Raw genomic sequence first — 27931 nt, forward strand, 5'->3', positions numbered from 1 at the left:
TAACATTGCTAACACTGTTCTACGTTACAGAGAAATACTAAACCATAATAATGAGCCTTTAAAATATACATTTCCCACACGCACGCATGAAGTGAGCCACAGTGACACTGGCAAAAGCTGTTATATGTCAGAAAAACCAGCAAAGGAGACTGTCTGAACATTTTGTGTTCATATTAAATTCGAGTTAAGGTTTTCGTACAGTATATCAGCTGTTTTACAACAGTTTCGAAAAAGGTTAATTCAATCAGATTTTAGATCTGGAACTATACACTTTATAACCAGTGTCTTGTCATCTAGAAGCCATCGAAATTAGGAATGCACGGATACCATTTTTTCTCTTCTGATCCGATTCGGATACCGATCCCGATCCAAAACCTGTGTTGGTTTTTTTTCATAATCAGTATAGAATATCTATGCTGCTCTGTGTGATACTGTGGTACTCTTTTATATGTACTTTAAAGAAACACACTCTAACTACGCATTATTTCAATACACTGTAAATGTATAGCCTATTAAGAAAAACTTTATTGTTAACTAGTCTACTGGATGATGCAGCAGCAAAATTAATAGTACTTCTAGTGAAAGTCTTTTGTAGAAAAGGCAGTTCACAATTTTTTCAACTTGTATCTGGTATATGGACTTTAAAGTGTTCAGATCTATTTTTTTGTTCACTTAAGTTGCAGCTATCAGTCCACGTTTCATTCAGTTATTTTTTGGAACCCAGTCAACTTAAATATTGTTGTAATTTGTAAACAAATGATTATGATAATAATAATATATTATTATTATTATTGACTTTTAGAATTTCTTAATAAAAGTAATATATTTTAGGCATGCACCTTTAACTTTGAAACCTTGGGCTTTTATTTTGACAGTCAGAACACTTTAGAATTTCGGTAATTGTCTTTGTTTTGGGGGTCCTCTGTTTTGTATCGGAGCCAATACCGATCCAGGTATCGGATCGGTGCATCCCTAATCGGATTACATAATCACATTTTTTTAAACAAGTAAGAAAAATAATGTATGAATTTAGGTACATGTGTAACATGAATATCTGTGCTCAGGTCTTGCAGTGCCAGATGCAGGACTTTGAGATGAGTGTGGAACCCCTGCAAGACTGGCTGAACAGAACTGAGATCAGTGTACAGGAGAGCAGTGCTCGCCTACATGATCTGTCTGCCAAGAGACTAGAGCTCTCCAAACTTCAGGTACTCTGATATAGTCTTATTGACTAAACCATACTGAAAGAGTTTTCTTTCAAACATTCTTTTGGTATCTTACTATAGAAAACCTTGTGTGTGAAATCATAGAAGCAATTTATATCGGAGGATAATCACTGGACTATGGTCACTGCAAAACCAAGAGGAGCAAAATGGAAGGAACCTTCTGGCATGTGTGGAATGTAGAATCGCTTGCCTGGGGGTAAATTTTGCGCACGCAGCCTTGGCTGACCCTGAGTGCTGTCCGCACTGCACTAAGTTCCCGTTTAGTGTTCATAAAAGGCGAGTCTCGGCTTTGATAACAGGAGACCCATATCTTTCCCTGCTACTGGTAGAGAACGAATTCTCAAAACCTGATTTTAATACTTGTGGGGACATTATGGTGGAGGCCTTGCTGAACATCTCTCCTCTTTTTTATGTCTCAATTGAGGAGAGACAAGAAGAAGACGAGTAGGATGACATTACGAGTGATTTCCTTCTCGAGGATGCGATCCTTTCACCTCAACCATCCAAGGCCGCAGAGCGGGCAGAGTGGGGGCTCCCTTTTCCTGACACATGTGGATCTTGATCTGATCGTAGATCGCAGGCTGCCGTAGATCTCTTTGCATTGCACGAAAACACTCATTGCCCTCTGTTCTACTTTCTGGGGAGTAAAGATGCACCTATTGGTGTGGACGTGCTGGCACACCCATGGTTTACTGTTGGATGCGTTCCCCCCTTTAGGCCTGACCGGCCCAACTCTAAAAAGAGTAAGGGAGCATGGTCACTCAGTAATACTGATTGCCCCGTACTGGCCAGGGAAACTTTGGTTGGTGGAGATAATTCAGCTCCATTATGACCAGCCTTGTCCTCTTCCGATGCACAGGGATCTCCTATTTTGACCACACAGAGATATTTTTCACCCTCATCCAGGCCGAGTAGCTCTTTGTGCATGGCTCATGAGAAGATGAATTTAAATGCCACTGGATTGCCTTCAAGGGTGATTGAAACAATTCAGAGCATGAGAGTGGCCTCAAAGCGATCGCTATATGATTTAAAATGGGGTGTGTTTGAATAGTGGTGCAGAGATATGAATCCTTTTTATGTTCTGTAGCGGACATGCTGACTTTTCTGCAAGACTTTTTGGATAAAGGTAGAGTATTCTCTACGGTATATCTTGCAGCAATATCAGCATGCCATGTTGGTTTTGACTGTGGAACAATGGGTCAACACACACTGGTGTGTAAGTTCATGAAGGGAGCACAAAGGTCGCATCCTCTCACAAAACCACTGATCCACCATGGGATCTGTCCATGCTTCTGAACACACTCTCTCAGTCCCAATTTGAACCAATAGAGAGTATTACTATAAAGCATCTTTCACTAAAGACAGCTGTATTGTTAGCACTTGAGAGTGATCCTCAAGAGAAACCCAGCATTTGTGCCAAAGGTGAGCGATTCACCTTTTTAATGGTCAATATGTAGACTTGTTGAATTTTCACCCGCTGTCATTTTCCTCTTCCGAGGAAGAAAGGCTTCATTGTTTGTGCCCAGTTTGTGCCCTTCACTTGTAGAAAGGACCTATAAATTGCTTCCATGATTTCATGCACAAGGCGTAGTGAGAGACCTCACTCCTGTTATCAGAGAACCGGGGTTACATACGTAACTTTACGTTTTGATCTCACTGAATGAAATCAATCACTGCATTTGTATTTCTGTCATCTCTGACCTTACTTAGAAAATAAGTTTCAATTAATTAATTTATAGGAGAACAGCAAACATTTGATTTATTACTTATCACTGTATTATCTATTATTTATTACTATATTATCCTTTAAACGTCTGAAGACTACAGTATTAATGAATTGATATTAACAGCATTTAGTCTTCATTGTCTTGTTTTACAGTACCATGTCTTTTTTGCATAATCCATAAAGAGGGCTACTCCATCTGTAGCCAACATTTAATTAAATGATCAGATGAAATCAACTAAGTGTGGCAGTGATTTTGCTGTACTAAAGCTCTATTAAATAAGTTAGTATCAGCTAGAGATAATGAAATAAACCCTGTCAGTCATGGCTGATTTTGCTGAGTCTAGCTATTTGCCACTATAAAGGATCAAGCTTAGTAATTAGTTATTTCCAGAGCAGTGTAGCTCTCCAACTGCATGTAAAGAACACTAAAAACCCCAATTTACAAGCTCACAATAATATGAAAGTTAAAGATAAATATTTATATTTTTGCTATATTAATTTCATCTCTATTTTTGTATTGTTTTGTCACCTGCTGGCCCTTTTGTCTGCTCTGTTGGCAATGACATTTCCAACAATTTATCTTTACAGTGTACAGAGGTCCTCTAAGTGATTATCCATTCCCGCTCCTCTCCCCTTTTCCTGCTTTTACCCACTTCGCCTCCTAATCCCTTTATCCCCTGAGTGCACCCAACATGATAGACTCTATTATCATGAAATGTGTCTGCCTAACTGACAATTTCACAGTGTGCTCTTTTTTTTCATCTAAAGAAAAGTAGCAAGAAATTTGTATTGAAGGGATTTTTCCCCAAAAAATTTAAACTGTCATCATTTACTCACCCTAATGTTGTTCCAAACATGTATGACTTACCTTCTTTTCAGTGGAACACAAAAGGAGATATTTGGCATAAAGGCAGCCTCAGTCACCATTCACTTCATTATATGGAATAAGATGCAATGAAAATTAATACTGACCTAGCCATCTCAGTGTATCTGTGGCATGAACCCTTTCTTTCTTCTCCTGTGATCCCTGCTTGTCGTGTGACCCTTGACTGCACATGTTCAGACGTTGCTGCAGGAGATATGCTCCAGAGAGTCTGAACTGGCAGGGCTGAGAGGAAGAGCACATGGGCTCTGGGATGATCAGGGTGCTGGAAAGAGCTTTGTGCATCGGGTCTGTCAGCTGGCTGCATGCTACTTGGCCCTGAGCAACCTGATTAAGGTAACCTCCTCTACCTGTCTGAATACTTCATCAGTCCTGTGCTTGCTTTGTCCATTACTACCACTGATTGTGATGGTAGATATAATGATTGCCTGTTTGGTGATATACTATACATTTAAAATTTGCAATTGTTTTAATAAGTTAATTTTTTTATCTGGATGGTCTGGGGGATTTTGATTTTCCACTTTTGACTGTCCACTTTCTCTTAAACAGAATAAATGTTAACAACTCTGCTATGTATTTATATATGAAATGTAAATGTGCTTTGAATATTGGAGAAGGAATCATTTCTTGCATGTGAGAATTGAATTATCTGTTCTTAATCGTTTTAATTCAGTTTAATTCAATTCAGATTTATTCAGTGTTGTTTGATTGCCTACTCCATAAAAGAGCAAGTTAAATACTAGTTTAAATATCACATGTGTATTTTAGTATTTGTAATTAGGGCTGTGCCAATGCCATCAAATATCGTTATATTGCAATAATTTTCTTCAAAATATTGTATTGATACTTAAGATTCTGTATCCTATATTTTTATTAAATTATTTCTGTATTCACGTCATGTCCAACAGTTCAATAAAGACGAAGCAGGTCGTCAAAATAAGTGCAAACTCAGAGCGACGTTCCCCAGTTCAGTCAGAGATGCTTCTATTAGGTGCATGAGAGACTGAAACTATGCCTGTTCCTCTTACGGACACGCTGGTCCTCACTCAAGCGTTTAACACTAGGGCCGTGCAAAAATATTTATTTTCCGACTAACCGTGATATTCATTTGATTATATCGATATTGATTCTTAAAATCCCAATAGCAATCTTTTACTCTGTGTGCAGCACTTTACAACAAGAATATATCACTCACATACAAGACTTAAAATGTCTGTAATGGTAATATTTCAGATTTCACTCACGAGTTCAGCATACTTTCACTGCATGTTGAGAGTAAAAGTTTGGTTTGCCTTATAATTTGTGTCCAAAGATGAGATCCACCTAATCCATTTGTCATTGATAATGTCTCTTATAATTCCCTCTTTGGTCTGTAGAGTTAGAAGTTGATAAAAAAAAAAAAAAATCCAAAGGAAATATTTAACTCTAATTGGACATTCAATTCTTTCCTTAAAGAGATAGTACCGTGTTTTAACACGTGTTCTACATATTGGTGTAAATACGACAAATTAGGCACCTAAACAATGAACAGCAACACACAAACACACACACACAATATATATATGCATATATACTGGCTGCCAAAAGTTTGGACTAATGTACAGATTTTGCTCTTATGAAAATAAATTGGTACTTTTATTCACCAAAGTGGCATTCAACTGATCACACTGTATAGTCACGATATTAATAATGTGAAAAAGTACTATTTCAGAACTACTTCAAAGTGTTCTAAAAAAAAAAATCCTCCATGTGCAACAATGACAGCAGTGCAGATCCTTGGCATTCCAGCTGTCAGTTTGTCCAGATACTCATGACATTTCACCCCACACTTCCTGTAGCTCTTCCCATAGATGTGGCTGTCTTGTCGGGCACTTCTCACGTACCTTACAGTCTAGCTGATCCCAAAAAGTGGGGTTAAGATCCATAACACTCTTTTCCAATTATCTGTTGTCTAATGTCTGTATTTCTTTGCCCACTCAAACTTTTTCTTTTTCTTTTTTCTGTTTAAAAGGTGTCTTTTTCTTTGCAATTTTTCCCATAAGGCCTGCACCCCTGAGTCTTCACTTTACTGTTGTACATGAAACTGGTGTTGAGCAGGTGTAATTTAATGAAGCTGTCAGCTGAGGACATGTGAGTCTGTTTCTCAAACTAGAGACTCTGAAGTACTTATCCTCTTGTTTAGTTGCACATCTCGGCCTTCCACATCTCCTTCTGTCCTTGTTAGAGCCAGTTGTCCTTTGTCTTTGAAGACTGTAGTGTACACCTTTGAATGAAATCTTTTCAAGCATTGGAAATATTTCAAGCATTGTTTAGCCTTCATTACTCAAAACAATGATTGACTGATGAGTTTCTAGAGAAAGCTGTTTCTTTTTTGCCATTTTTGACCTAATATTGATGTTAAGACATGCCAGTCTATTGCATAATGTGGCAACTCTAAAACAAACACAAAGACAATGTTAAGCTTCATTTAACGAACCAAATAGCTTTCAACCGTTTGATATAATAGCAAGTGATTTTCTAGTGACCATATTAGCAATTTAGCATGATTACTAATGGATTACTCAAGGAGTGATAGCTGCTGGAAATGGGGCCTGTCTAGATTTGATCAAAAAAATTTTTTTTTCAAATAGTGATGGTGCTTTTTTTTACATCAGTAATGTCCTGACTATACTTTGTGATCAGTTGAAAGCCAATTTCCTTCCGAAACAGCAAAATTTGTACATTATTCAAAATTTTTGAACATCAGTGTATATATACTACCGTTCAAAAGTTTAGGGTCACTTACTCATTTTTAATTTTTTTCACATTTTAGAATAGTAAAGTCATCACAACTATAGAATAATATAAATGAAAATATGGGAATTAAGTTGTGACTAAAAAAATCAAAAATAAATCAAAACTATGCTATATTTTAGCATCTTAAAAGTGGCCACACTTTGCCTAGATTTTGCAGACATGTACTCTTGGCATTTTCTCAACCAACTTCTTGAGGAATCACTCTGGGATACTTTTTAAACAGTATTGAAGGAGTTCCCATCTATGTTTGGCATTTAGTGGCTGCTTTCCTTAATTATTCACCAATCAATACACCTTCAGATCAAAAGTTTTTTAAGATCATGACAAACATTTAAGGCAAGTGACCCCAAACTTTTGAATGGTAGTGTATATACAGTATATATATATATATATATATATATATATATATATATACATATTTAAACATTTTTTACATCATATTCATTGATTGAATACATGACAAATGTGACCAAAGTGAAGAAAAGCTGCTGATAAAAAACATTAATTGAGAGAGAATTTCTTTCATTTCTAAGCAAAATGGACATAACTGAAATATACCAATATTTATTGGAATTAAATTGAGAGCATATGAATCAAGGAAATTGAACCATAATATTGTGATGTATCACAATATATCGTATCGTGACATATGTATCGTGATGCGTATCATATCATGAGGTGGCTGGCGATACCCAGCACTATTTATGGGCCATATTTATGGATAATGTTGTTTAGTATAGACAGCTGTTGGAATAATGCTTTGCATTTGTTTTTAGTATTTTGTTTACAGTACATTAAGTAGTGAACCTTATTTTTCCAGTCTTCTGCTCTAGTCTTAACTTCTTTTTGCTGACTCCTGCAGGAGAAGGTGTCCAGGGTAGAACGATTGGTGGGGGAGCATCAGCTTTTCTCGCATGGCTTGCAGGAACTTCAGAACTGGGTTTCAGAGTCCCAACAGATACTCAAGACCTGCAGATCCCCAACATCTGACAAGAGTTTGCTTATCACTAGAATGGGCCAGCTCGAGGTACATTGTCATTTGTTTTACACATTGTACGACACAGTTTTACAGATCTTTCTAACTACTATGGCCAACATTAACCACAGCAGTTATACATATAATTATTAGTTATAAACATATAACATTTTTGATATTGATGTTTTTTGCTCTCATAATTGCAGTAAACTACCAGACCTATTAACAGTGTATTTTTATTGTCATTGGTTTTTATATTAGTATATTTCATATATTTGTAGCTGTTCAAGGTGCAACATGATTTTTTTATTTATTCCAGGCTCTTCTGACAGCTTGTCAGGGCAGAGAAATCCAGCTGAAAATGCTCCTTACCAGAGGGGAGTCTGTCCAGAGGAACACTTCAGCTGAAGGTGTACCAGTGGTACGCAAGCAGATCCAAGACCTCAAAGACTCCTGGGATTCACTGTTGTCAGCATCCATACAGTGCAAAGGGTCAGAGAGCTTTCTGTCAAACAGTCTGTTTATTTAGCTGTTCTTATATCTGAATTAGATAATTGTGTTTGTTCAAGCATTTCCTGAAACATAGATTCTGTTTGGTAATCATGCCATAGGATGTCTTGTTTACATGTTGCATTTACAGCCAGCTTGAGGGTGCCCTGTCACACTGGACCAGTTACCAGGAGGATGTCAGTCAGTTTGAGTGCTGGATGGAGCGAGTGGATGAGAGTCTTGGAAACTCAGACAAACACTATGCTGAAATGAGGGACAAGACAGCCAACCTGGGCCGTGCCAAGGCAACTGATAATTTTCATAGGTTTTAGAACATAGAAACTATAGAAGAGAAACATAGAAAAAGAGAAACATAAAATCATAGAAACATAGAATCTCCTCTACTTGTAGGGCATCTATAGGAGATATTACCTGATTTTGTTTTGTAAAGCATGATTCATCACAACTGATATGGGTCAGGTCAGTTTTAGCTTGCTATGTTTTGGGTGTATGTAAGTGCAAGTCTCTGAGATTCTTGAGTATTGAGTTACATTTCAGAGTTTTATCGAAGGCCAACTGAAAGAATTTATTGCTTTTTTTGATGTGTTTCTCTGAACAGCTCCTCTATGAGGAAGTTCTTAGCCACTCCAGCCCCTTAGAGACCATTGCTACCAAGGGTTCGAACATTGTTGAACACACAGCCACCCAACAGGAGATCCAGAAACTCAATGAGAGATATTCAGCCATCAAAGATAAAGCAAAGGTATGCATATCAAACCTCTGTTGCTGTAGGCCGTTGCTTGATCTAAATTTGTCATGAGGATACAGTATATTTAACAAGTAATATGAAGCAGTCAACTAAATGTCCCACAATGATCTGTAGAAGAAGTCCTTGAGATTGCAGGAAGTAAGATATGCTACTGGTGTTCCAGGCTGCTGTCAGTAAAGCAGAAGAATTGGTTTTGCTTCACCAAGAGTACCAGCGAGGACTGCACATGTTTGAAGACTGGCTGGAGCAAGAACAGAGCAGTTTGGCCCTCCTCTCACCCCTGGATGAAGATATAAATGCTTTGGAGAACACTTTAAAAGAATTGCAGGTTAATATCACCTAAATATTTTTTATCCTTAATATATTAAAGGTCTAATATTTACCAAGCTGAGGAGAAATGGGACATGAACAACTTTTCAAACATCCTGTGTCTGTAATCTGATTATTTTTACAGACCTTTCACTCTTTCTCTCTGTTTAATAACATCTCCAGATGCTCCAGTCTCATTGCCCAAAGGGACATAACTTGCTCTGTTCAGTTCTTGCCTGTCGAGACAGAGTCATTTCATGGGGTGCCCCTCAAATTGAGGATCGGGCCTTGGAAACTGCAAAGACAGAATGGCAGGGGTACCAAGACCGGCTTGGGGAGACCAAAGTCCAGTTAGAGCAGGCCCTCTCAAGGGTGCAGCAGCTGGAGGGTCTATTCCAAAGCTTGAACCAGTGGCTGGTAGACATGGAGTTTAAAGTTAGGGTGAGAAGTCATCGGCGCTCTGATGTTACTGCAAAGGAGGCCCAACTACAGCACCTGAAGGTAATCTATGTTAAAATGATGCTTTTTGACAGTGTTATACTAATAGTGACATAAATACCAGAACATTCTACATATGGATTATTTTTATTAGCACTGGTATCAGAAATATTGATGACATTTTAATGCCATTCCCAATTTGCAGTGGTGGCAAATGGAGGCTGCTCAGCGTCTGGGTGATCTGGAAGGACTCAGTGCTCTTGCTCAGCAGGTTGTAGAGGATATTCATGTTAGTGGTCGTGTCAGTGCAAGGGTTACCCAGCACACTGCCCGCTACCATGCCTTGCTTTTTCGGATACAGGTTAGACAGCCTTTTACAAGCTTTCAATTTCATGGAATTATGTAGCATCATTCAATAAGCTTTAAGTGTGTTTTTACTACTGTTTCTCTGTTAGAGATGTGCAAAACTACATATTTTCAAAATTGACTAGTCAGTAGGTAGTCTAAATAACTAGTTGACTAACTGGTCTTAAGCATGCCCTGTGTAATTAGCCTTGCAAGCTCACTGAGCAACTGAGTTCACTGAGCAGCGGAGCGAAGGGAAAAGATCCCTCCTGTCCGTGTGCTTTTGGATCTATTATCCCTCCCAAGGATTCCCATCCTCTGTGCATTGCCTGTCTGGGGGTCAGACATGCATAGACTGCTCTCCTGAGTGTTGCCCACACTGTTCCCGGTTCGTACGGCATGTGTTGGAAAGGAGGGTGTGGGTCATGGTGTCAAATAGATAAGATGTTAGATGTTTTTCTTCATCACCAGAGGATAAAGACCCCCAGCTACAGGAACAGAGCGGAAACTCAACAAACACCTCAGAAGTTACAAGTTTAAAATGCTCACACTCAAAAATATTTCAAAATTTTTTCTTCCCAAAGACTGATTTACGTCAGTTAATCTGAAAGACACATTTTCATGTAGGGATTTATAGATCACACAGACAAATCTTAAGGTTTTCCTATCTTGGTGTAGCCTACACATTTTTGAAGGTGCCTTTCGGACTTTAATTGGCACTGATAGTCTTCAGCTGTTGAAGCAGCACTAAAGCCACTGAGATTAACAGGTTTCAGAGTGTTGGCTTATCTGGACGACAAATTCCTTTGTGCTCCATCTCGGCAGCCAGCTAGATAGATATGAGAGCACTGGTATCTCATTTGGAGAGCTTAGGCTTCAAAATAAATGAGACAAAGTGCTGTCTGATGCCCTCACGAGAAATAATATATCTAGATCTCAAATTGAATTATGATCTGTATCGAGCGTTTCTTTCAGAGGAGCACAACATATCAATTTGCTGTTGTCCGTTTTTCAGAAAGGGAACTGTAACAAGGTAAAAGGGAAAGGAGGAGGCGAGAACCGGCTTGACAATATAAATAATAGTTTAATAATAAACTTAAACAAAAAGACACAAACACAAACAGGGCAGCTGCCCGTAACACTCTGTCTCGAACTGCTGCCTCAGGTCGCCTTTATCCCTCTTGAGGTCTTGATTAGCCTGATTAGCCCTCCTCCCTGCCAGAGGAACAAAGTATCATTCATGCTTTATCTACGCCTATTGGGTCTGATGGCCTCAACGGTGTCAGTCATTCCATTGAGACTACTGCAAATGAGAGAGTTTCAGCACTGGATAGCAGCGCTTGTGTCCTCAACATCATCTCAACTGCAGAGTGAGAGTGATGTCAGAGGGGATGCAAACTCTCTGTCATTGGAGAGTCCCCTCTTCCCATCTCGAGGAAACCCCTTTAGGGGCAGTCTCACTGAGGAAAGTGGTTATGACAGACACATCACTCACAAGTTATGCCGCAGTGATTTTATTGTAATCATTCCAAATCTAAGAAGAGTAAGAGAATACTCAGTCATACATATTGTCCCAAGCTGGCCAGGGAAACTGTTGCCGACATAGATAATACAACTCTGGTTTGGCTAGCCTGGCCCCTCCCACTACCGAGAGACTTGCTGTCACAAGCACAGGGGGGAATATTTTACCCCGACCAGGAATGAGTAGCTCTTTGGGCCTGTCCCATGATAGGCTAAATTTAAGTGTTTACCCCTGAGGTGGACTGACATGATTCAGATCACGAGGGCTGCCTCAACGCGCTCCACGTGCAATCCTAAATTCTTTAAGCAATGGTGTGCACACATTATTCCATTTATATGTTTGGTGGCAGATGTTTTGTGTTTTCTTCATGAACTTTTGGAAAAAGGCAGAGCCTTTTCTACCATTAAGGTTTATCTCACTGCATATCGGCTTGTCATGTGGGAATTTACTCTAAAGCAATAGGTCAACACCCGCTTGTTTTAAGGTTTATGAGGGGCGTTCTGCATTAGAACAGAGTGTCAAAACCGGTAGTTCTGATATGGAATCTGTCCATGGTCCTGAAAGTGCTTTCTCAGCTCACTTTGAACCAGTAAAAAGTATAGAATTATAGCTCCTTTTGCAAAAGGGTGCTTTGTTATTGGCGATGATGAGCGATGATGAGCAACTCTGTGCTTAGCTGTAAGCTGGTGGACTTGCTGACTTTTTACCCACTGCTTTTTTCCTTGTCGAAGGACGAGCTGCTTTACTGTTTGTGTCCAGTTAGTAATGGAACAAAGAACAAAGGCATTAAGGAGGAGTAATCTGCTTTTTGCTTTGTGGGCTGATTCTCATAAAGGCAGACCCATATCACGTCTTTCTCATTAGGTAGTGGAGGCTATTATATTAACTTATAATAGTCTGGGGTTGCGACCACCAGAGTGCTTGAGAGCTCATTCAGCCAGAGGAATGGATACCTTGTGGGCGCTGTTTAGTGGGGTTTTAGTCCAGGACATTTGTGCGGCTGCGAGTTGGGCTTCACTTCACACTTTTGTCAGATTTTATAGACTGGATGTTACAGAGTCATCGTGGATTTATTCAGTCCTTTGTGTGTGGGTAGTCAATCTGCCGATGATTAAAAACAATAACACGGTGAAAGCACAAGTGTGTTATTTGATCCCTCCTATCCATTCTTTGGGAATTTGATTGGGTTCTTGCACATGTTGGTTGACTGTCTGAAATACAGCTATATCTCATATTGAGAGACCAAACTAATGTTAGAAAGAGAACTTTAGGTTACTCGTGTAACCCCGGTTCTCTGATAACAGTGTCTCACCACACTTCCATAATTGCAGTTGCATGGAAAAGAGATATGTGGAGAATGAAGAAGGGACATTAGGCAGTGTCTTAAATGAGGGAAGTGGGGCTCCCTTACAACTGTGGGATTGGTCTGTCAACTGACAGACGTGGTGTAATTGGTGCTTCCAGGATGTGACACACCTGAGGCGAGTCCCCTTATATCCCATAGTGAGATGCCTCACTTCTGTTATCCTGAGAACCGGAATCATATGAGTAACCTAAAGTTCATTAAAAGAGAAGAATGTAAAAAAACTTCTCAGAGAGGATTTTACCATGCAAACCATCTACCAACTAACTGTCCTTAAAAATATCATTATAACTAAAGACAAATGTTGGATTAAATAGTTAACCTCACACATTGACTAGTCAGTTATTGGACAAATGATCGACCATTGTGACCTATCCCTTTTCACTATATTTCGGTTATTTTTCATTTCTAATTAAATTTAATTAAACATTTTAATTTCTAATTAAAAATGTAATTTCTAGCTAACACTGCAAAACCAGGTTAAATTAGATTTAGTCATTCTGTATGTATTCGTCTGTCTCCATAATCATATTTCTGTTAGTAGAACCTGATGTCATTGACTTATCTCTGACTTTGCTGCCAAAACACACTGATAAGTCTAATTTCTCAGTTGTATAAACTTTGGAGCTATCCAGCCTGGTAAACCAGCTTCTTTTTATTCCCTCTCCCTCTGGAAGGACAGAAAGAAAAATTACATGTTGAAAAATCAGTGTCTTTCTCACACTGAGACCTAAGCTTGTAATTAAACAATATAGGAGCCAATCTTGCCCATCAGTCGCTGTTTCTGCTTCCTTGGCAACAGCTTAATGGTTTTTAACACTTGCTGTAACACGTCTTCTTCTTGCCCACTTCTCACAAACATGCAAACACCCTGGCTGTGTCATAAAAGAAAGTGATTGATTATTCTGTTAGAAACAACAGGCCGTCACATGCGCTGTAGTCAAGAGCAATTACGTCTCTGCAGATACTGAAGGTGTGCGCTCAGCACAGCACAAAGTGTTAATTAATGCCATGTGCATGAGTGATCAGCATGTCAATGTGCATGTCATGTGGCAAAATAGCTTAGCCTCAAGCAAACTGGCATAAGATTTTAAGTCTTATTTTGAGAGAAATCTAATTAAATTAAGTGAACTTTATACTTAAAACAAGAAAAAAATCTGCCAATGGGGTAAGCAAAATACACTTGTTTTCCCTTTGAATTAAGTGTATTTTGCTTACCCCATTGGCAGATTTATTTTCTTGTTGTAAGTATAAAGTTCACTTAATTTAATTAGATTTCTCTCAAAATAAGACTTAAAATCTTATGTCAGTTTGCTTGGCAAGTAAATAAATCAGATTTTAAGAATGTTTAGATATTTTTACTGGAAAACAAGACAAAAATTCTTGTCTTGAAAATGTTTTTTTGCAGTGTGTTTGCAAGTATGCAGCATTGACTCAATCAAACACTACATGAGGATGTGGGGAACAAAATTAGGAAGATATGCACAAAGACAAATGAGTGTTCTTGAGAGCGTGCCTATTGAATTATCCCTCTGTCATTCAGGAGACCCTCAAACAGCTCCAGGAGGAGTTGCAGAGCATCACAGAGGCTGACAATACTCTCAGGACCTTCTCTGATTGGCTGAGTGCAGCGAGGAAGAGTTTCAAAATTGCTATTGAAAGAACGGAGGCCCTTGACCACATTACCATGGAAAAGAAGATGAAGAGGCTGGAGGTATGGCACAGTGAAAACACTTACATTACAAACAACATGAGAACATCCTTCTGTATGTAACTTGCATAGGAGCTTAATACTTTGGAATGAAGACCCTACAATCTCCATCAGAATTTAACCCTATTTTTGATGTATGTTTTTTCACTTGTAAGCATATGATGCAAATATGATGGCAATAAAATGGTGCAGGGATGACTTGACTTTGAATAAACCAATACAAAGTTTTTTGTTTGTCACACTACATCCTGGCATTCATTAAATCTTTGATCAGATCTTCTTCTGGCATGATTCTCTGTGTGGAGGACACACATTTTTGATTGATGTGAACTATTATTCAGATATCAGTAAATGTAATTTTCAAACAGTTGCACTGATACAAATTATTCAGTATGTTAATAAGTATTTGCTTAAATGTCTTTGTTGCCAAGAAATAAGCAACAGTGGAATGGATATACTGTAAATGCGGTGGATATGGATGCAATGAATGTAAAGTATCAGAGAATAATGCAGCGCAATAGAGGGTTATTACATTTTACATAAAGATACTCTTCTTTTGTTAACTACAACAAAATACATGAAATATATATTTCATTGAAACATTTGATCATAAAATACATTAATCCTAAACAAATGTATCTAAGCATATATTTTAAATCTGCAAACAAAAATTAACACTTGTGCAAAGATGTTTTTTCTTTTTACTCAATGAAAGCAAGAGATAAACAGATGAAACTTTCACCCCTTTTTATCCTGTGGTTCAAGAGCTATTGATTTGGCCTGATAAAATGACACACATTACAGACTATAACTCTCACTGGGCCTGGCACAGTTTTGCGTCCATATTTGAGATTGTAAGAGCCTGTGTGTGTGTGTGTGTGTGTGTGTGTGTGTGTGTGTGCACACACGTGTCTCTTTATGTTGTAGACATATTGATCATATTTTTAAGAAGACAAAGCAACAAAAGCTTTAGTACAGTTGCACCCTATCCACACACACACACACACACACACACACAAACATCCACTTCGCTCTTTCCCCTACTGTGAAAGCTGAGATGGAGTGGTCTGTCTGTGGAACCTGCTGGCACATACTGTGTAATTAATGCAATGCCCTTGCAGCTTCAGCATCATATGCCCACTCTGCTCTTTCACAGTTGTATGCATACACACAAATACATGCATACATATTCACATATACTGTTTGGCTTTGGCTTATCATTTAATCAGTGTTGTTGGATCAGTAGAGCTGCACAAATGCAGCAGACCAAAGTGACATGGTGATGGTCCAAACACACACACTCACACAAACACGTTTAATGTTCTATCATTGTCCAGACTTTCCATTGATTTCTATTTTTTAGTTTTTATTCTGAGCTAATGATATTTTACATCCCCTAAACCTAACCCTTACTACACAAGCCTTTCTGCATTTTTACATTTTCATTCAAACATTGTATAGTCTCTTAAACTCTCTACCTTGTGAGTACAGTTGGCTACTGTAGAACATTTGGTCCCCACAATGTAGGCACACACACACAAAGATATGCACACATGGAGAATATGTACATAAATGTAATATGTAATGATTTTTGTGATTGAATAAGCATGCAATTAGTTGTGAAATTTGATGCCAGCCCAATTCAAATTAATCCATCATATTTCTCAGCCCAATCATCCCTGTTCCTACATCTTTCTGCATCAGTAATTTTCCTTCTCATTTGGGTGTAGTGTTGATCATTAAAACACTGGATCTCATTTCCCTGGCAGTACCCCAGCAGTAGCTCCACATCCAGCTGTACAGCCAGGGGCCTCTCGTGTACTGCTCTTTGTTGAGATGACAGGCTGAAATCTTATAGAGAAGCTTCATGCTTAAAGGTAAAAGAAGAGAATCAGTGAGGCTGAGTATGCTTTTTGCTGGGTAAACCCCACTGTGGCAGCACTATTTAAGGCTTGGGTAATTGGGTCTTCCTCTCATATCTCTGACCGGGGCCTTGCTGGGTCTCCACACTCAGATGTCAGGAGTCTGGCAGGCTTCAAAGTGCCCACCAGAAAAGTTCACTTCAGAGGAGCACTCTCACAACCTGAAGCCTCAAATGAAAAAAGGGACCAGAAACTGTCAGGAACAGGAAATACACGTCTTGGTTGTACACTGGGAAAGGCATAAATATGTCACCTTTGGCTCATTAATTTATTGATTTATTTTTGTTTGTCATTGTTGCTCTTTTTGTACCCTTCTATGTTGTTTTGTTTTAAAAGTAGCACTATAGAGTATTGCTCCCAATACTGTATGTGTACCCTATGGGGCAGGGCCATGGCTACTAAGAGGAAAGCTGGGTAAACAATTTTAGGGCCCCAAAGGTGCTGGAAGCCTACAACAATTCCAGTAGTATTGATGGATGGTGCCCTGAATTCCTGGCTAGGGCCCTGCCATGGGAGACTTTCCAGTTCCAGGGGGTACTTGGTTAGTTTACCTTGTATAAAACAGAAATTGTAAGTGAAAAATATTGGGCTGCCAACTTAATCATGATTAAAATCGTTATTTTATTTCAACAGTATTTCTATCAATTCCAGTTTCTCTTTAAAGCAAGAAAACAAAACAAATAATATGTGTAAACTGCTTCAATTTGTGTGGATGACACAAGTGAGGAATATATGTGCATCTTGACTTTATAAAAACACTGAACAGGTGTAGATTTCTGTAAACTCTTAATACACGACTATTCATAATACTAAATAATGTTTAGTACAATATGAGTTCAAATCAAGCCATTTCTGGCATGATAGGTTGGGAAACACTGCTAAACTGAATATAATATTCTCTCACTCTGCAGTCTATTCAGGGGGAATTGGATCATGGTCACAGCCTACTCAAAACACTTAGAGAGCAAGCAGAGCAAGCCGTTTCTTTCCTGGATGACCCTGGAGCATCCAGGCTAGAGAAGGAAGTTCAAACAGGGCGATCACAACTTGAAGAGCTTATACTCGGGCTACGGGAAGAGCATGCTACCCTGGAAAGGAGCATTGTGCTCTATAAAGATATCCAAGAACGATACAAGGTCCAAATGCATTGGCTTTGGGAGACTCGATCCCTGCTTAGCTCTACTGTAGAACCCAAAGCTGAACTCTACCAGAGAAAAGCCCAGCTGGCCAAGTATAAGGTAGGAGATTTTTTTTGGCTGCCTTCATCCTATATTAAAGCTATAATTATACAAGTACATATAATTGTATTTAGGTTGATTAAATTGGCCTGTACATGGATAGATAGATACATTAGACAGATAGAGTCGCAGTACTAATGTAATATGATCATCTTCAATTTTGTGAAGAACTCATCTAGAAGCTTGAGTGCTGGTTGTTTTTGTTGTGTCCAGGCTGTGGAGCAGACACTGTTGTCCCGTGATTCTGCTGTGAACTTCGTGCTAGAGAAAGGAAAAACTCTGATGACACTCATCCACTCCCCTTCCATCACAGACAACATGACCAGACTACAGGCAGACTACCAGGAGCTGTGTGGCTCAGCAAGGGTGAGCTCTCACATTCACTACAAGGCTACTTTACATAAACCCAAAACTCTTTTTTCTTGCTTTTTTGAAAGAAAATAGTTTGATTCACTTTGTAGACAAACATGGCAAAGTTAACATGGCAAAGCTCCCTTCCAAATCCACTCAGAACTTTTATATGAAATACTGTAAGCTGCACAAATGGGTCATTTAGCATAGATGCCCTTCTACAGAGCTTGGAAATATCTTAATCAATCCTATTTTCTTAGACCCATGTTCTAAGATTGGAGGGTCAGGTGAAGAAACAGGAAGCTTACCACAAAGATCTTCAGGAAGTAGAGCGTTGGCTACTGCAGATGTCCAGCAGGATGGTGACTCCTGACCCATCATCAAGTGGTGGACTTGAAGCTGCCACTCAGCAGCTAGCGAGACATAAGGTGACAAATCATAAGGCTTTGCAGAAGAACAGTACACCTCAAATAACCATGATAACCAAATGATAAATGGACGCTTTGTTTACCTAAATATGAAAATGAGATGTACTGTCATGTTCAATGTGTGCTTGTTAGAATGTTATACAAAATAATATGAAGAGTTCTTGTTAATATCAGAATTGTCAGGAATATTATATGCTATTTCTAAGAAATCTAAATCTTCTGGAGTAGACTTCTGTAGACTCTGTTTTCAAACCTCTTTCTGACTCAACTTGAATGTGTGTTTGGAAATATCACTGCATCATCTCAGGCCATTATGGAGGAGATAGCAGGCTTTGAGGAGCGTCTGGCTATTCTGAAGGAGAAGGGAGAGGATCTGTTGTCTGGCTGCAGTGTGCGCCTCCAGGCTCGCCTTTGCCAGCAAATTCAGAACCACCAGCAGGGTGCAAGAGACAGCTACTCTGCCATCTGCAGCACTGCCCAGCGTGTGAGTGTACTTGCCAACAAACACACACACTAGACTAGCATTGTGCCCATGCATACTTTGCTGAGACAGTTTCTGTAGACAGGAGTGTGATTTTATGGATTTTCTAATGCATAAATAGTTAGGGTGATACCCTGATCACTCTGTCAGGAATTTACAAACATAGAAAGCCTTTTAAATTGACACTATTAAAGAGTATAACTTGATGGTAACACTATGATTCTTTATATTAACGTTGTGTATTAGCCTTTGTGAATGTCATGAACTTGCAATGAACAATAATTGTGTACAGCATTTGTTAATGTTAATTTATAAATATGCTAGAGCTTAGAAATGTAATGCGTTAATTTCTGCGATTAATATTTTTTTGCTTTTTATATACACTGTAGAAAAGAAATCCTGTAAAAAAAACAGTAAACTACTGGCAGCTGTGGTTGCCAGCATTATACTGTAAAAATACGTTTCGTTACCGTTCTTGAAATTAACAGCAAGTTTTTGCCAACCACAATATACAACTGCAATTTAGCTGCATATTGCTGTTAAATTACTTACTGTCTACTGTTGTTGAAATTAACAGCTATGTTCCCATTATGCACTGCGGCATGAAGAATTTACTTAGATTTTTTACTATTTGCTGGTTTATTTTGATGTTGTTTTTGTTGCAGTCTAAGATACTTGTATTTTGATGTTCAGCTTTTACTTTTTTATGTAAAAGTATGTTTGTTAATTGTCACCATTGTTGCGTTTAGTATGCCGAGAATTGATATCAGTGTGTGTCTTGTTAACAAATTCTGTTATTCTGTAAATTCATCAAAAACATAAAACACTCAGATTGCTGATATAATTTCCTTTATTATTTTTGTGTTTATATTTTTATTTGTAATGCATAACTAGACACTTTAGTGCTGGTTACGAGGTAGGATCAGACATTCAGTCTGACCTTATGCTTTGTCTTCCAACTAGCACAGTGCATCTTCTCGTGTTTAACTTAAACTCAAATTGACTGGTTGGAAGAACATAATTTAATAAGAAAGAAGGTCCAAGGTGCCAGCTCAAGAGAACACTAATCACCATAATGGTGACTTAAAAAAAAAAAAACACAACTATTGATAACAAAACAACAACACTAATTAAACTTAAGACTTCTATTAAGTCTGAATAAAAACTTTTGTACATGTTTTTTTTGTTTGTTTTTAATTTTTGTAGCCCCAATGCATTTCCAAAGCATGCATACTTATTCAAGCTCAAAGGCTTATGGGTATGTCACCATTATAACCCACAATGCAGTGCTATGCTGTTATTTTACTGTGTGCAGGTTGTTGTTGTTGTTTTTTTGTTTATATCATAAAAAATACACTTTTCAATCTTGGCAAAACTGTACATTTAATATGTACATTGCTTCAAAGGTTTATTTGACTTCTCATTAGACAGACAAGTAAAGGCTGATGTGAGATGATAAAGAATAGAGGAGTTGGTCAGAAGCATCATGATATATATATACAGGGTATGTCACTATAGCTTGAGATGATATCACAATTTGAAATGTTCATTTCCCCTAATGCCTTGCATAGAACAGCTATTTACTGTAAAACTAGTCACTTCAGTGAGTCTGCTCTTGATCTCCCAGAATGCAACATTTTTAACAGCAAAGTACTGTATTTAAGAATCACAGTAGATTGCTGTAGGAATTTGGCTGTACATTTACAGTACTTTTTTAGAGTGTAAATTAACGCATTTAATGCAGTATCCGTTTTTTTTTTTACTTCCTGAAACTTCATGTGATGGGAAAAAGGTGTCCTGAGTTGTTCCTGTCGGAGGCTACTTAGCCTTACATGCTCCAATTAGGGTGGAGGGTGGGGTTAGGGCATCTTCTGCCTGCCATTAATAAAACCAGGCACCTTTGTACAATGGCCGAAACATGACTAATGTTTTTCCCTCACAGATTTTTAAACTACAGCTAATTAAACTTCAGATTTCAGTATGTTTTATATCTATATTGATAGCATCTAATAATGCATTGGCAATGTACACTTACGTTTCTCTTGTCAATAAAGTTTGAGATGAATTGAATCTGCCCATTTGATCCTATTATTAAAAAAAGTCCACTGGAAAACACCAGAAGATTTTGCCCAAATTGTAATTACAACATGTCCACTGATTTTATGGCATGTATGCATATACCTGTATCAAAGATTAATACCTGTAATAAATTGTCTAATTAACTCTACCCACAAATTAAAAAACAATAATAATAATATTATAAACATGTACATATTTAAATAATTGAAATAAATGATGACTAACCAATATCTTGTTTCATTGAGACAAAGCAAGTTCATTGAGACAAAGTATAAAGTACATATATTTATGATGATTTTAATGTTTGTTATAGTGCATCATGTACCATAATTTAATTTCAATCACAGAAAACTGTGTGATTCATTAGTTTAATGTTTTTAATCGATTCACAACCCTAAAATATACTATTGTTCATTATTTGTTCATGTTAGTTCATAATGCATTTGCTAATGTTAGCATATACAACTTGTAATGTTAAAAAAGGTATATGTAGAAATTAGCATTTTCAAGATTAGTAAATGCTGTAAATGTATTGTTCATTATTAGTTCATGATATATATTGTGTTAACTAATGTTGTAATACACAACCTTTTTGTAATGTGTCACCAGAATGGTTTATTTTTGCCTAAACCACTGAATGAATTGTAGTGAATGTAAAACCTGAGGAATTTAATGAGGTGCTTATTATCTGTATGGTTTCTAGTCATTGTGTCAATGTCACTATTGAGACTTTTCCACTGCACGGTATGGCTCAACTCGACTCTACTCTGCTCTGCTCACTTTTTGGGGGTTTTCCACTGTGGATAGTACCTGGTACTTTTTTAGTACCACCTCGGCCGAGGTTCCAAGTGAGCCGAGCCAATACTAAATGTGATGTCAAAACCCTGCAGATCACTGATTGGTCAGAGAGAATCTATAAGCTGGATGACAGGTTAGCTTACCCTCGTGCATCGTCGATCTAACACAATGTGATGTCCTCGTCTGCGCTTTGGTATGATTTCTCAAACTCTCCTGTTTTTTTATGCGGGAATTTATCTCGCTTCTGTCAGCCTCTTTTGAAACAAAGTTTGTCGTTATGCCACATGCCGAGAATCAAGAACACCATTCCTTCGATATCCTTCATTGCTCCTTTGTTGTGTGTTTGTGTCACGTTTAAGATGATGTCACAGCAGCAGAGGCGGCGCAACTATGACGATCATCCTATTGTTAGGAATGAGGCAGCGAGGAGAGAGGATCTAAATGCAGGCTTCTTTATTATTAACAAAATACAAAACAAACACAAAGGAAAAACCCTCGATGGGGAAACAAACATAAACTAAGAACTCAGGCAGGGAAACACAGATCAGGCTTGACAACATTCAACGAACGACAAGGAGTGAACAAAAAGCAGGGCTTAAATAACCAGGGAGTGATGACTGAATTAGACACAGGTGAGAACAATGAACAAAATGGCAGTGGTGATGGCAGGTGGATTCTGGGAAGTGTAGTACATTTAACAATGACAAGTGAAACCCAGGGCAGAAAACAAGGGAATCGTGACATAGCCCCCCCCTCAAAGGAGCGGCTTCCAGACGCTCCTCAGAGAAAAAAAATAAATGAAAAAAAAATCGTCCAAGGGAGGGGGGGGGGGAGCAAACAGACAGACCAAGGGAGTACAAGGGGAAAACAGGCAGTCCAAGGGGCACAAAGGGCAGACAGGCAGTCCAAGGAGGCACAGGGAGCAGACAGGCAGTCCAAGGAGGCACAGGGGGCAGACAGGAAGTCCAAGGGGGCACAAAGGTTAAGGACAGGTTCAGGTGGTCTGGGAGCTGGCCACCGGGCAAGGATAGGTTCAGGAGGCCTGGGAGCTGGCCACAGGGCAAGGACAGGTTTGGGGAACCTGGGAGGAGGCCACAGGACGGGAACAGGGTCAGGTGGTCTGGGAGCTGGCCACCAGGCAAGAACAGGGTCAGGAGGCCTGGGAGCTGGCCACAGGGCAAGGACAGGTTCAGGAGGCCTGGAAGGCGGCCACAGGGCAAGGACAGGTTCAGGAGGCCGAACCGTGGGAGGTGGAGCCATTGCAGGCGGAGGCGTGGAATTAAGCGCCATAGGAGGCTCGAGAGGTGGAGCCCTGGAAGGCTCGAGAGGCTTGAGAGGCGGAGCCCTGGAAGGCTCGAGAGGCTTGAGAGACGGAGCCCTGGGAGGCTCGAGAGGCGGAGCCAAGGGAGGCTTAGGGGGAGGAGCCGAAGGAGGCTTGAGAGGCGGAGCCGCAGGAGGGTCAGGAGTCTCTGGGAGAGGAGCCGTAGAAAGCTCGGGAGGCGAAGCTCTGGAAAGCTCGGGAGGCTCGGGAGGCGGAGCTCTGGAAAGCTCGGGAGGCGGAGCTCTGGAAAGCTCGGGAGGCTTGGGAGGCGGAGCTCTGGAAAGCTCGGGAGGCGGAGCTCTGGAAAGCTCGAGAGGCGGAGCTCTGGAAAGCTCGGGAAACTCGGTAGGCGGAGCTCTGGAAAGCTCGGAAGGCGGAGCTCTGGAAAGCTCGGAAGGCGGAGCTCTGGAAAGCTCGGGGGGTACTGGCTCTTGGACGGTCAAGGCTACAGGCGCTGGCTCAGGGACGGTCGAGGCTACAGGCGCTGGCTCAGGGACGGTCGAGGCTACAGGCGCTGGCTCAGGGACGGTCGAGGCTACAGGCGCTGGCTCAGGGACGGTCGAGGCTACAGGCGCTGGCTCACTGACATCGGAGGCTACAGGCGCTGGCTCACTGACATCGGAGGCTACAGGCGCTGGCTCACTGACATTGGGGGCTACAGGCACTGGTTCACTGACCTTCGGGGCTGCAGGCATTGGCTGGTTGGCCGTGGTTAGTGGAGGCTGGAGAGCAGAGGCCTTTCTTCTCCTCCTCCTCCGGGCGGATGAAGTTAGCAGCGCTGGTTCGTTGACCACGGCAGGCGTGGGGGTTGGCTCACTCACCGTGGCTGGAGAGGAAAGCCCAGAGGATCTGGAGAGGTGGTTCCCCGGCAGCGAACTCCTCCAAGATGAGTCCCACGTACTCCCGCCAGGTGCAGTCTCCGGGAGTTCCCACCACCGGTGTTTGGGAACACCGAACCGGTATGCCACCTTCAGAGTGTGGTCATCCCAGCCCGTGCAACTGGCCACGTTGGTGAAAAAGTAGGAGAACTCCGGACAGTCAAGTCCGCCTGTGTCAGCTCCATGAGGAACCCTGCTAGATCCATAGTTGGTCGTTCATTCTGTTAGGAATGAGGCAGCGAGGAGAGAGGATCTAAATGCAGGCTTCTTTATTATTAACAAAATACAAAACAAACACAAAGGAAAAACCCTCGATGGGGAAACAAACATAAACTAAGAACTCAGGCAGGGAAACACAGATCAGGCTTGACAACATTCAACGAACGACAAGGAGTGAACAAAAAGCAGGGCTTAAATAACCAGGGAGTGATGACTGAATTAGACACAGGTGAGAACAATGAATAAAATGGCGGTGGTGATGGCAGGTGGATTCTGGGACGTGTAGTACATTTAACAATGACAAGTGAAACCCATGGCAGACAACAAGGGAATCGTGACACCTATAATCCCACCCATGATGAGGCTGCACTAAACTGTAGTGGAAAAGCAAGCTTAGAAAAGTAAAGCGAGCAAAGTCGAGTCGAACCTTAATGTGCAGTGGAAAAGTGCCATATGTATTGCGATCCTGCTCACCTCATAGGTTATTCTAGCCAGCTCAAATGAGCTCAAACGTATTGCCAGTCTGCCAGATCTCCTTAATAATTTAAACTACCCTTCTTGGCTTCCTAGATGCCCTAAAGTGTTAACAAAATACTTCTCTCAATTTATTAGTCTTTTAAATCAGATTAAATCAACCTTTACCATGCAATCAATTATCCTGGTAGTCTGGCGATGTGGCAATGAAATCTGCTTGATATTTTGGTTTATGCATGCCAGTGTCATTACAAGAAGACCCATCAGGAGGCACTAAGAAGTAATTTCTCCATGAAAGCATATCATTAAAGCCCATGGCATTGAAAGTGAGTGCACACACCCCTTTAGCAAATCACCATTCCCCCCCTACTCTAGCTCTTGCAGCGTCCCACTAAAAGCTGCCACCCGCTTTCCTCTAAGAACTGTAATCACATGCACCTCAAATGTGGCAACTGCAAACTACTCTCTGCCATATGACACATGTTTGCTCTGCCACTCTCTAAGCAAACCACCTAGTTTATTAATACCTCACCCCTTTCCCCATGCCAGTTTTATTTTGCCCATCAAGACCAAATCAGTTAACACAACCCCAGACATTGCTAAAACCCCTCCCTCTCTGTTTGCTAGTTTATACCCCCTTCCAAACATTTTGTGCCAACCTTGCTAGAACAATGCCACATGGTAAATCCAGCCACCTGGCAATCTGGTCAATGAATTCCTTAGTCTGCACGTGCTCTGCCAACTCTTGTCGTCTGCCAAAGCAAGCCTGTCATCGCCTGCCCCCTGCGAGGGTTTTTGTATTAAGAATGTCAATCAGCATCAGCTTTTCTGCTCATGGGATTAGGGATGCCAGAGCATTCAACACTTGTCAAATGGACTTGGCTTTATTTTTGGGAGGGAATAACCATTCAATTTTCTCATGGTTTGGTTTAAATTTTTCAAAGAGCCACTTTCTCCCACATTCATTGCAATAAAGAAAACAGATATGATCAGTTCTGTTGTCACTGTCAAAGACACTGTCAATTTATTACTCCATGAGTGTTCAACATCACACTCACCTGAGATACTACGTTCCAGAACAAGAGATATATCCACTATTAATTCCAAAACTACTTCAGTGAGAAGTCATAAAGATTTATTCACCCTCTTTAGTGTTTTACAGTACAGTGAAGTAACACAGCTCACTATTTAGCATATGCATGAAGGCATCTCAATGCCATTACTGCAGGATAAACTATAATGTTTTCCTGTTATGATTGTTTTCATGACAAGCAAATATCTGTGTTAAGCTATTCAAATGAGTTTGACAGATTTGCACTGATAAGTGACTCTCAGGTGAGATAGAGAGCGTGCATTCTTGACTGACAGACCGCGCGTGTGCGCACATAGTGTTTCTATGTATGCCCCTGCTGACGGACCGCCGCTCTCATTATTCATCAACTGTGCTCAGATATTCTTTGTAGTTTATTTCATTCGTAACATCCTTTTGCGGTATTTGTCCCTCTTTAACTGTGCTTTGCTTCAGCCATTCATAGAGCTACTGTAAACCCACTGATAAAGAATCACCTTAGTTGAGTTCATGCACATTTGACAGGCTATTGATTAATATATTTTTTATGATGAAATCATAACGCGGACCACAAAAGTTGGCTCAAGGGCCACAAGCGGCTGCAAGTGAATGCAACTCTATGTAAAGAGACCTTGTCCAAAAAGAATGATTCACAGCATTTATGGATTATTTTGATTGGACAGCTACTAATTAACATCAGAGAAATGCAGCCTCTGACTTACGGTCGTTTACGCAAACCTGGAGATATTAACACGATTCAACAATAGTGGTCACTGTTGCCCCAAACATTGCAAACGTACAGTTCTATCCTTCTAATTGGCCATTTGTACTCATGACAGAAAAAATCTCGCAACCTAGTAGACAATGATCCGCGACCCACTTTCTATAATACATTATATTCAGTGTGTCATTCAGTGTGGCTATTTTAAATTTTATAACAAACTCATCTCTGTCTTTGTGCAGGTGTATCAGAGTCTGGATCGGGAATTGCAGAAGCATGTAAGTGTGCTGGATACATTGCAACAGTGTCAGACATGGCTTGGAAATGTACAAATGGAGATACAGCTTCCTGTGCAGGCAACACACTGCTTACAGGAGGCACTAACACAGGTATATATAAATTTTTTGTTACTTATATATGTACAGTGACATTTTGGCACATTGAGAGAATTGGTAAGAGAAGGTCAGGCATCTTTATGCATTATAAACTATATATGATTTCGTTTCTGGGGGTGTCTTTAATTTCCTATCAGATAAAGCAGGATCGAACTCTACAGGAGCAGGCTAGCACCTTTTTGCAGCTGGTGTGCTCTACCTGTGATCTGTCTGATGAGAATGTGCGAGAAAAGGCTGCTGAGATACAGCAGGTCAAACTTCAGGTCAGTGACTCATTGCTGTTCCACTGTCTTCTATAGCCTTTTAGAAATGTATTAAAATGTTATAACTTAAATGTGTTAAGTAAACTTTATATAAACTTATTTTTCAACTTATTTCAAATGGTTGGAGATGTAAATTAATCTTATTGGGTAAATGAACTAGTATGAATTTTGTGTTAATTAGTCTAATAATAAACTGATCGATTTTTCACAACCTCTCATGCCAAATACAAATCTTGGTCAGAAAATATACAGAGACTTCTGCCCTGAATACAGATCGAGGAGAGGATGTTGGAATCTCAGGATCTAGCGGACAACTGGAGAGAGATCAAGGACTTGCGATCTAACCTTGAGTGTCGTCTCCTTGAGGCTGAACAACTCCTCCAGAGCATGTTGAGGAGGCCAGCTGAACTCGAGCCAAAGGTTGCTCAGAACCAGCTGGACCAGGCTCAAGTAAGCAACAGCTTTGTGACCAAATGACAGCCATTTGAAGTCAGCTAAAAGATTAGCCATGTTTATGAAACATGAGTTACAGTATATGAGATTGTGCAGAAACACTACAGCAAATGTTATATTGCATTAAGACGATTTTCATAGATGGGCGGTTTCTGTATATCGGTCTATTGCAGACCGATATACAGAAGATGCGGTCTATTCTGTGTTTGCTGAAAGCGCTTGTGATCTTTGCCCTCTGTTACATTTCCTGGCAGGAAGAATTAATTAATAAATATTTCTTCCCAGATT

At 40.0% G+C, this 27931-nt stretch overlaps 1 protein-coding gene across 1 annotated transcript in view; it reads left to right on the forward strand.

The window, feature by feature from the left end:
- Positions 1–27931, forward strand: part of syne1a (spectrin repeat containing, nuclear envelope 1a) — a 173155-nt gene that overhangs the window by 79865 nt on the left and 65359 nt on the right. Inside the window, exons 59-75 of the mRNA XM_052098241.1 lie at positions 1065–1208; positions 4016–4171; positions 7494–7658; positions 7927–8099; positions 8248–8401; positions 8716–8859; positions 9029–9193; positions 9358–9675; positions 9818–9973; positions 14386–14556; positions 17387–17713; positions 17927–18079; positions 18325–18492; positions 18800–18976; positions 26775–26921; positions 27065–27190; positions 27464–27640. Of these exons, the coding sequence (XP_051954201.1) occupies positions 1065–1208; positions 4016–4171; positions 7494–7658; positions 7927–8099; positions 8248–8401; positions 8716–8859; positions 9029–9193; positions 9358–9675; positions 9818–9973; positions 14386–14556; positions 17387–17713; positions 17927–18079; positions 18325–18492; positions 18800–18976; positions 26775–26921; positions 27065–27190; positions 27464–27640 (3021 nt within the window). The remainder of the gene's footprint in view (positions 1–1064; positions 1209–4015; positions 4172–7493; positions 7659–7926; positions 8100–8247; positions 8402–8715; positions 8860–9028; positions 9194–9357; positions 9676–9817; positions 9974–14385; positions 14557–17386; positions 17714–17926; positions 18080–18324; positions 18493–18799; positions 18977–26774; positions 26922–27064; positions 27191–27463; positions 27641–27931) is intronic.

This window comes from Xyrauchen texanus, chromosome 30, assembly GCF_025860055.1.
Source record: "Xyrauchen texanus isolate HMW12.3.18 chromosome 30, RBS_HiC_50CHRs, whole genome shotgun sequence".
In the NCBI taxonomy this organism is placed as follows: domain Eukaryota; kingdom Metazoa; phylum Chordata; class Actinopteri; order Cypriniformes; family Catostomidae; genus Xyrauchen; species Xyrauchen texanus.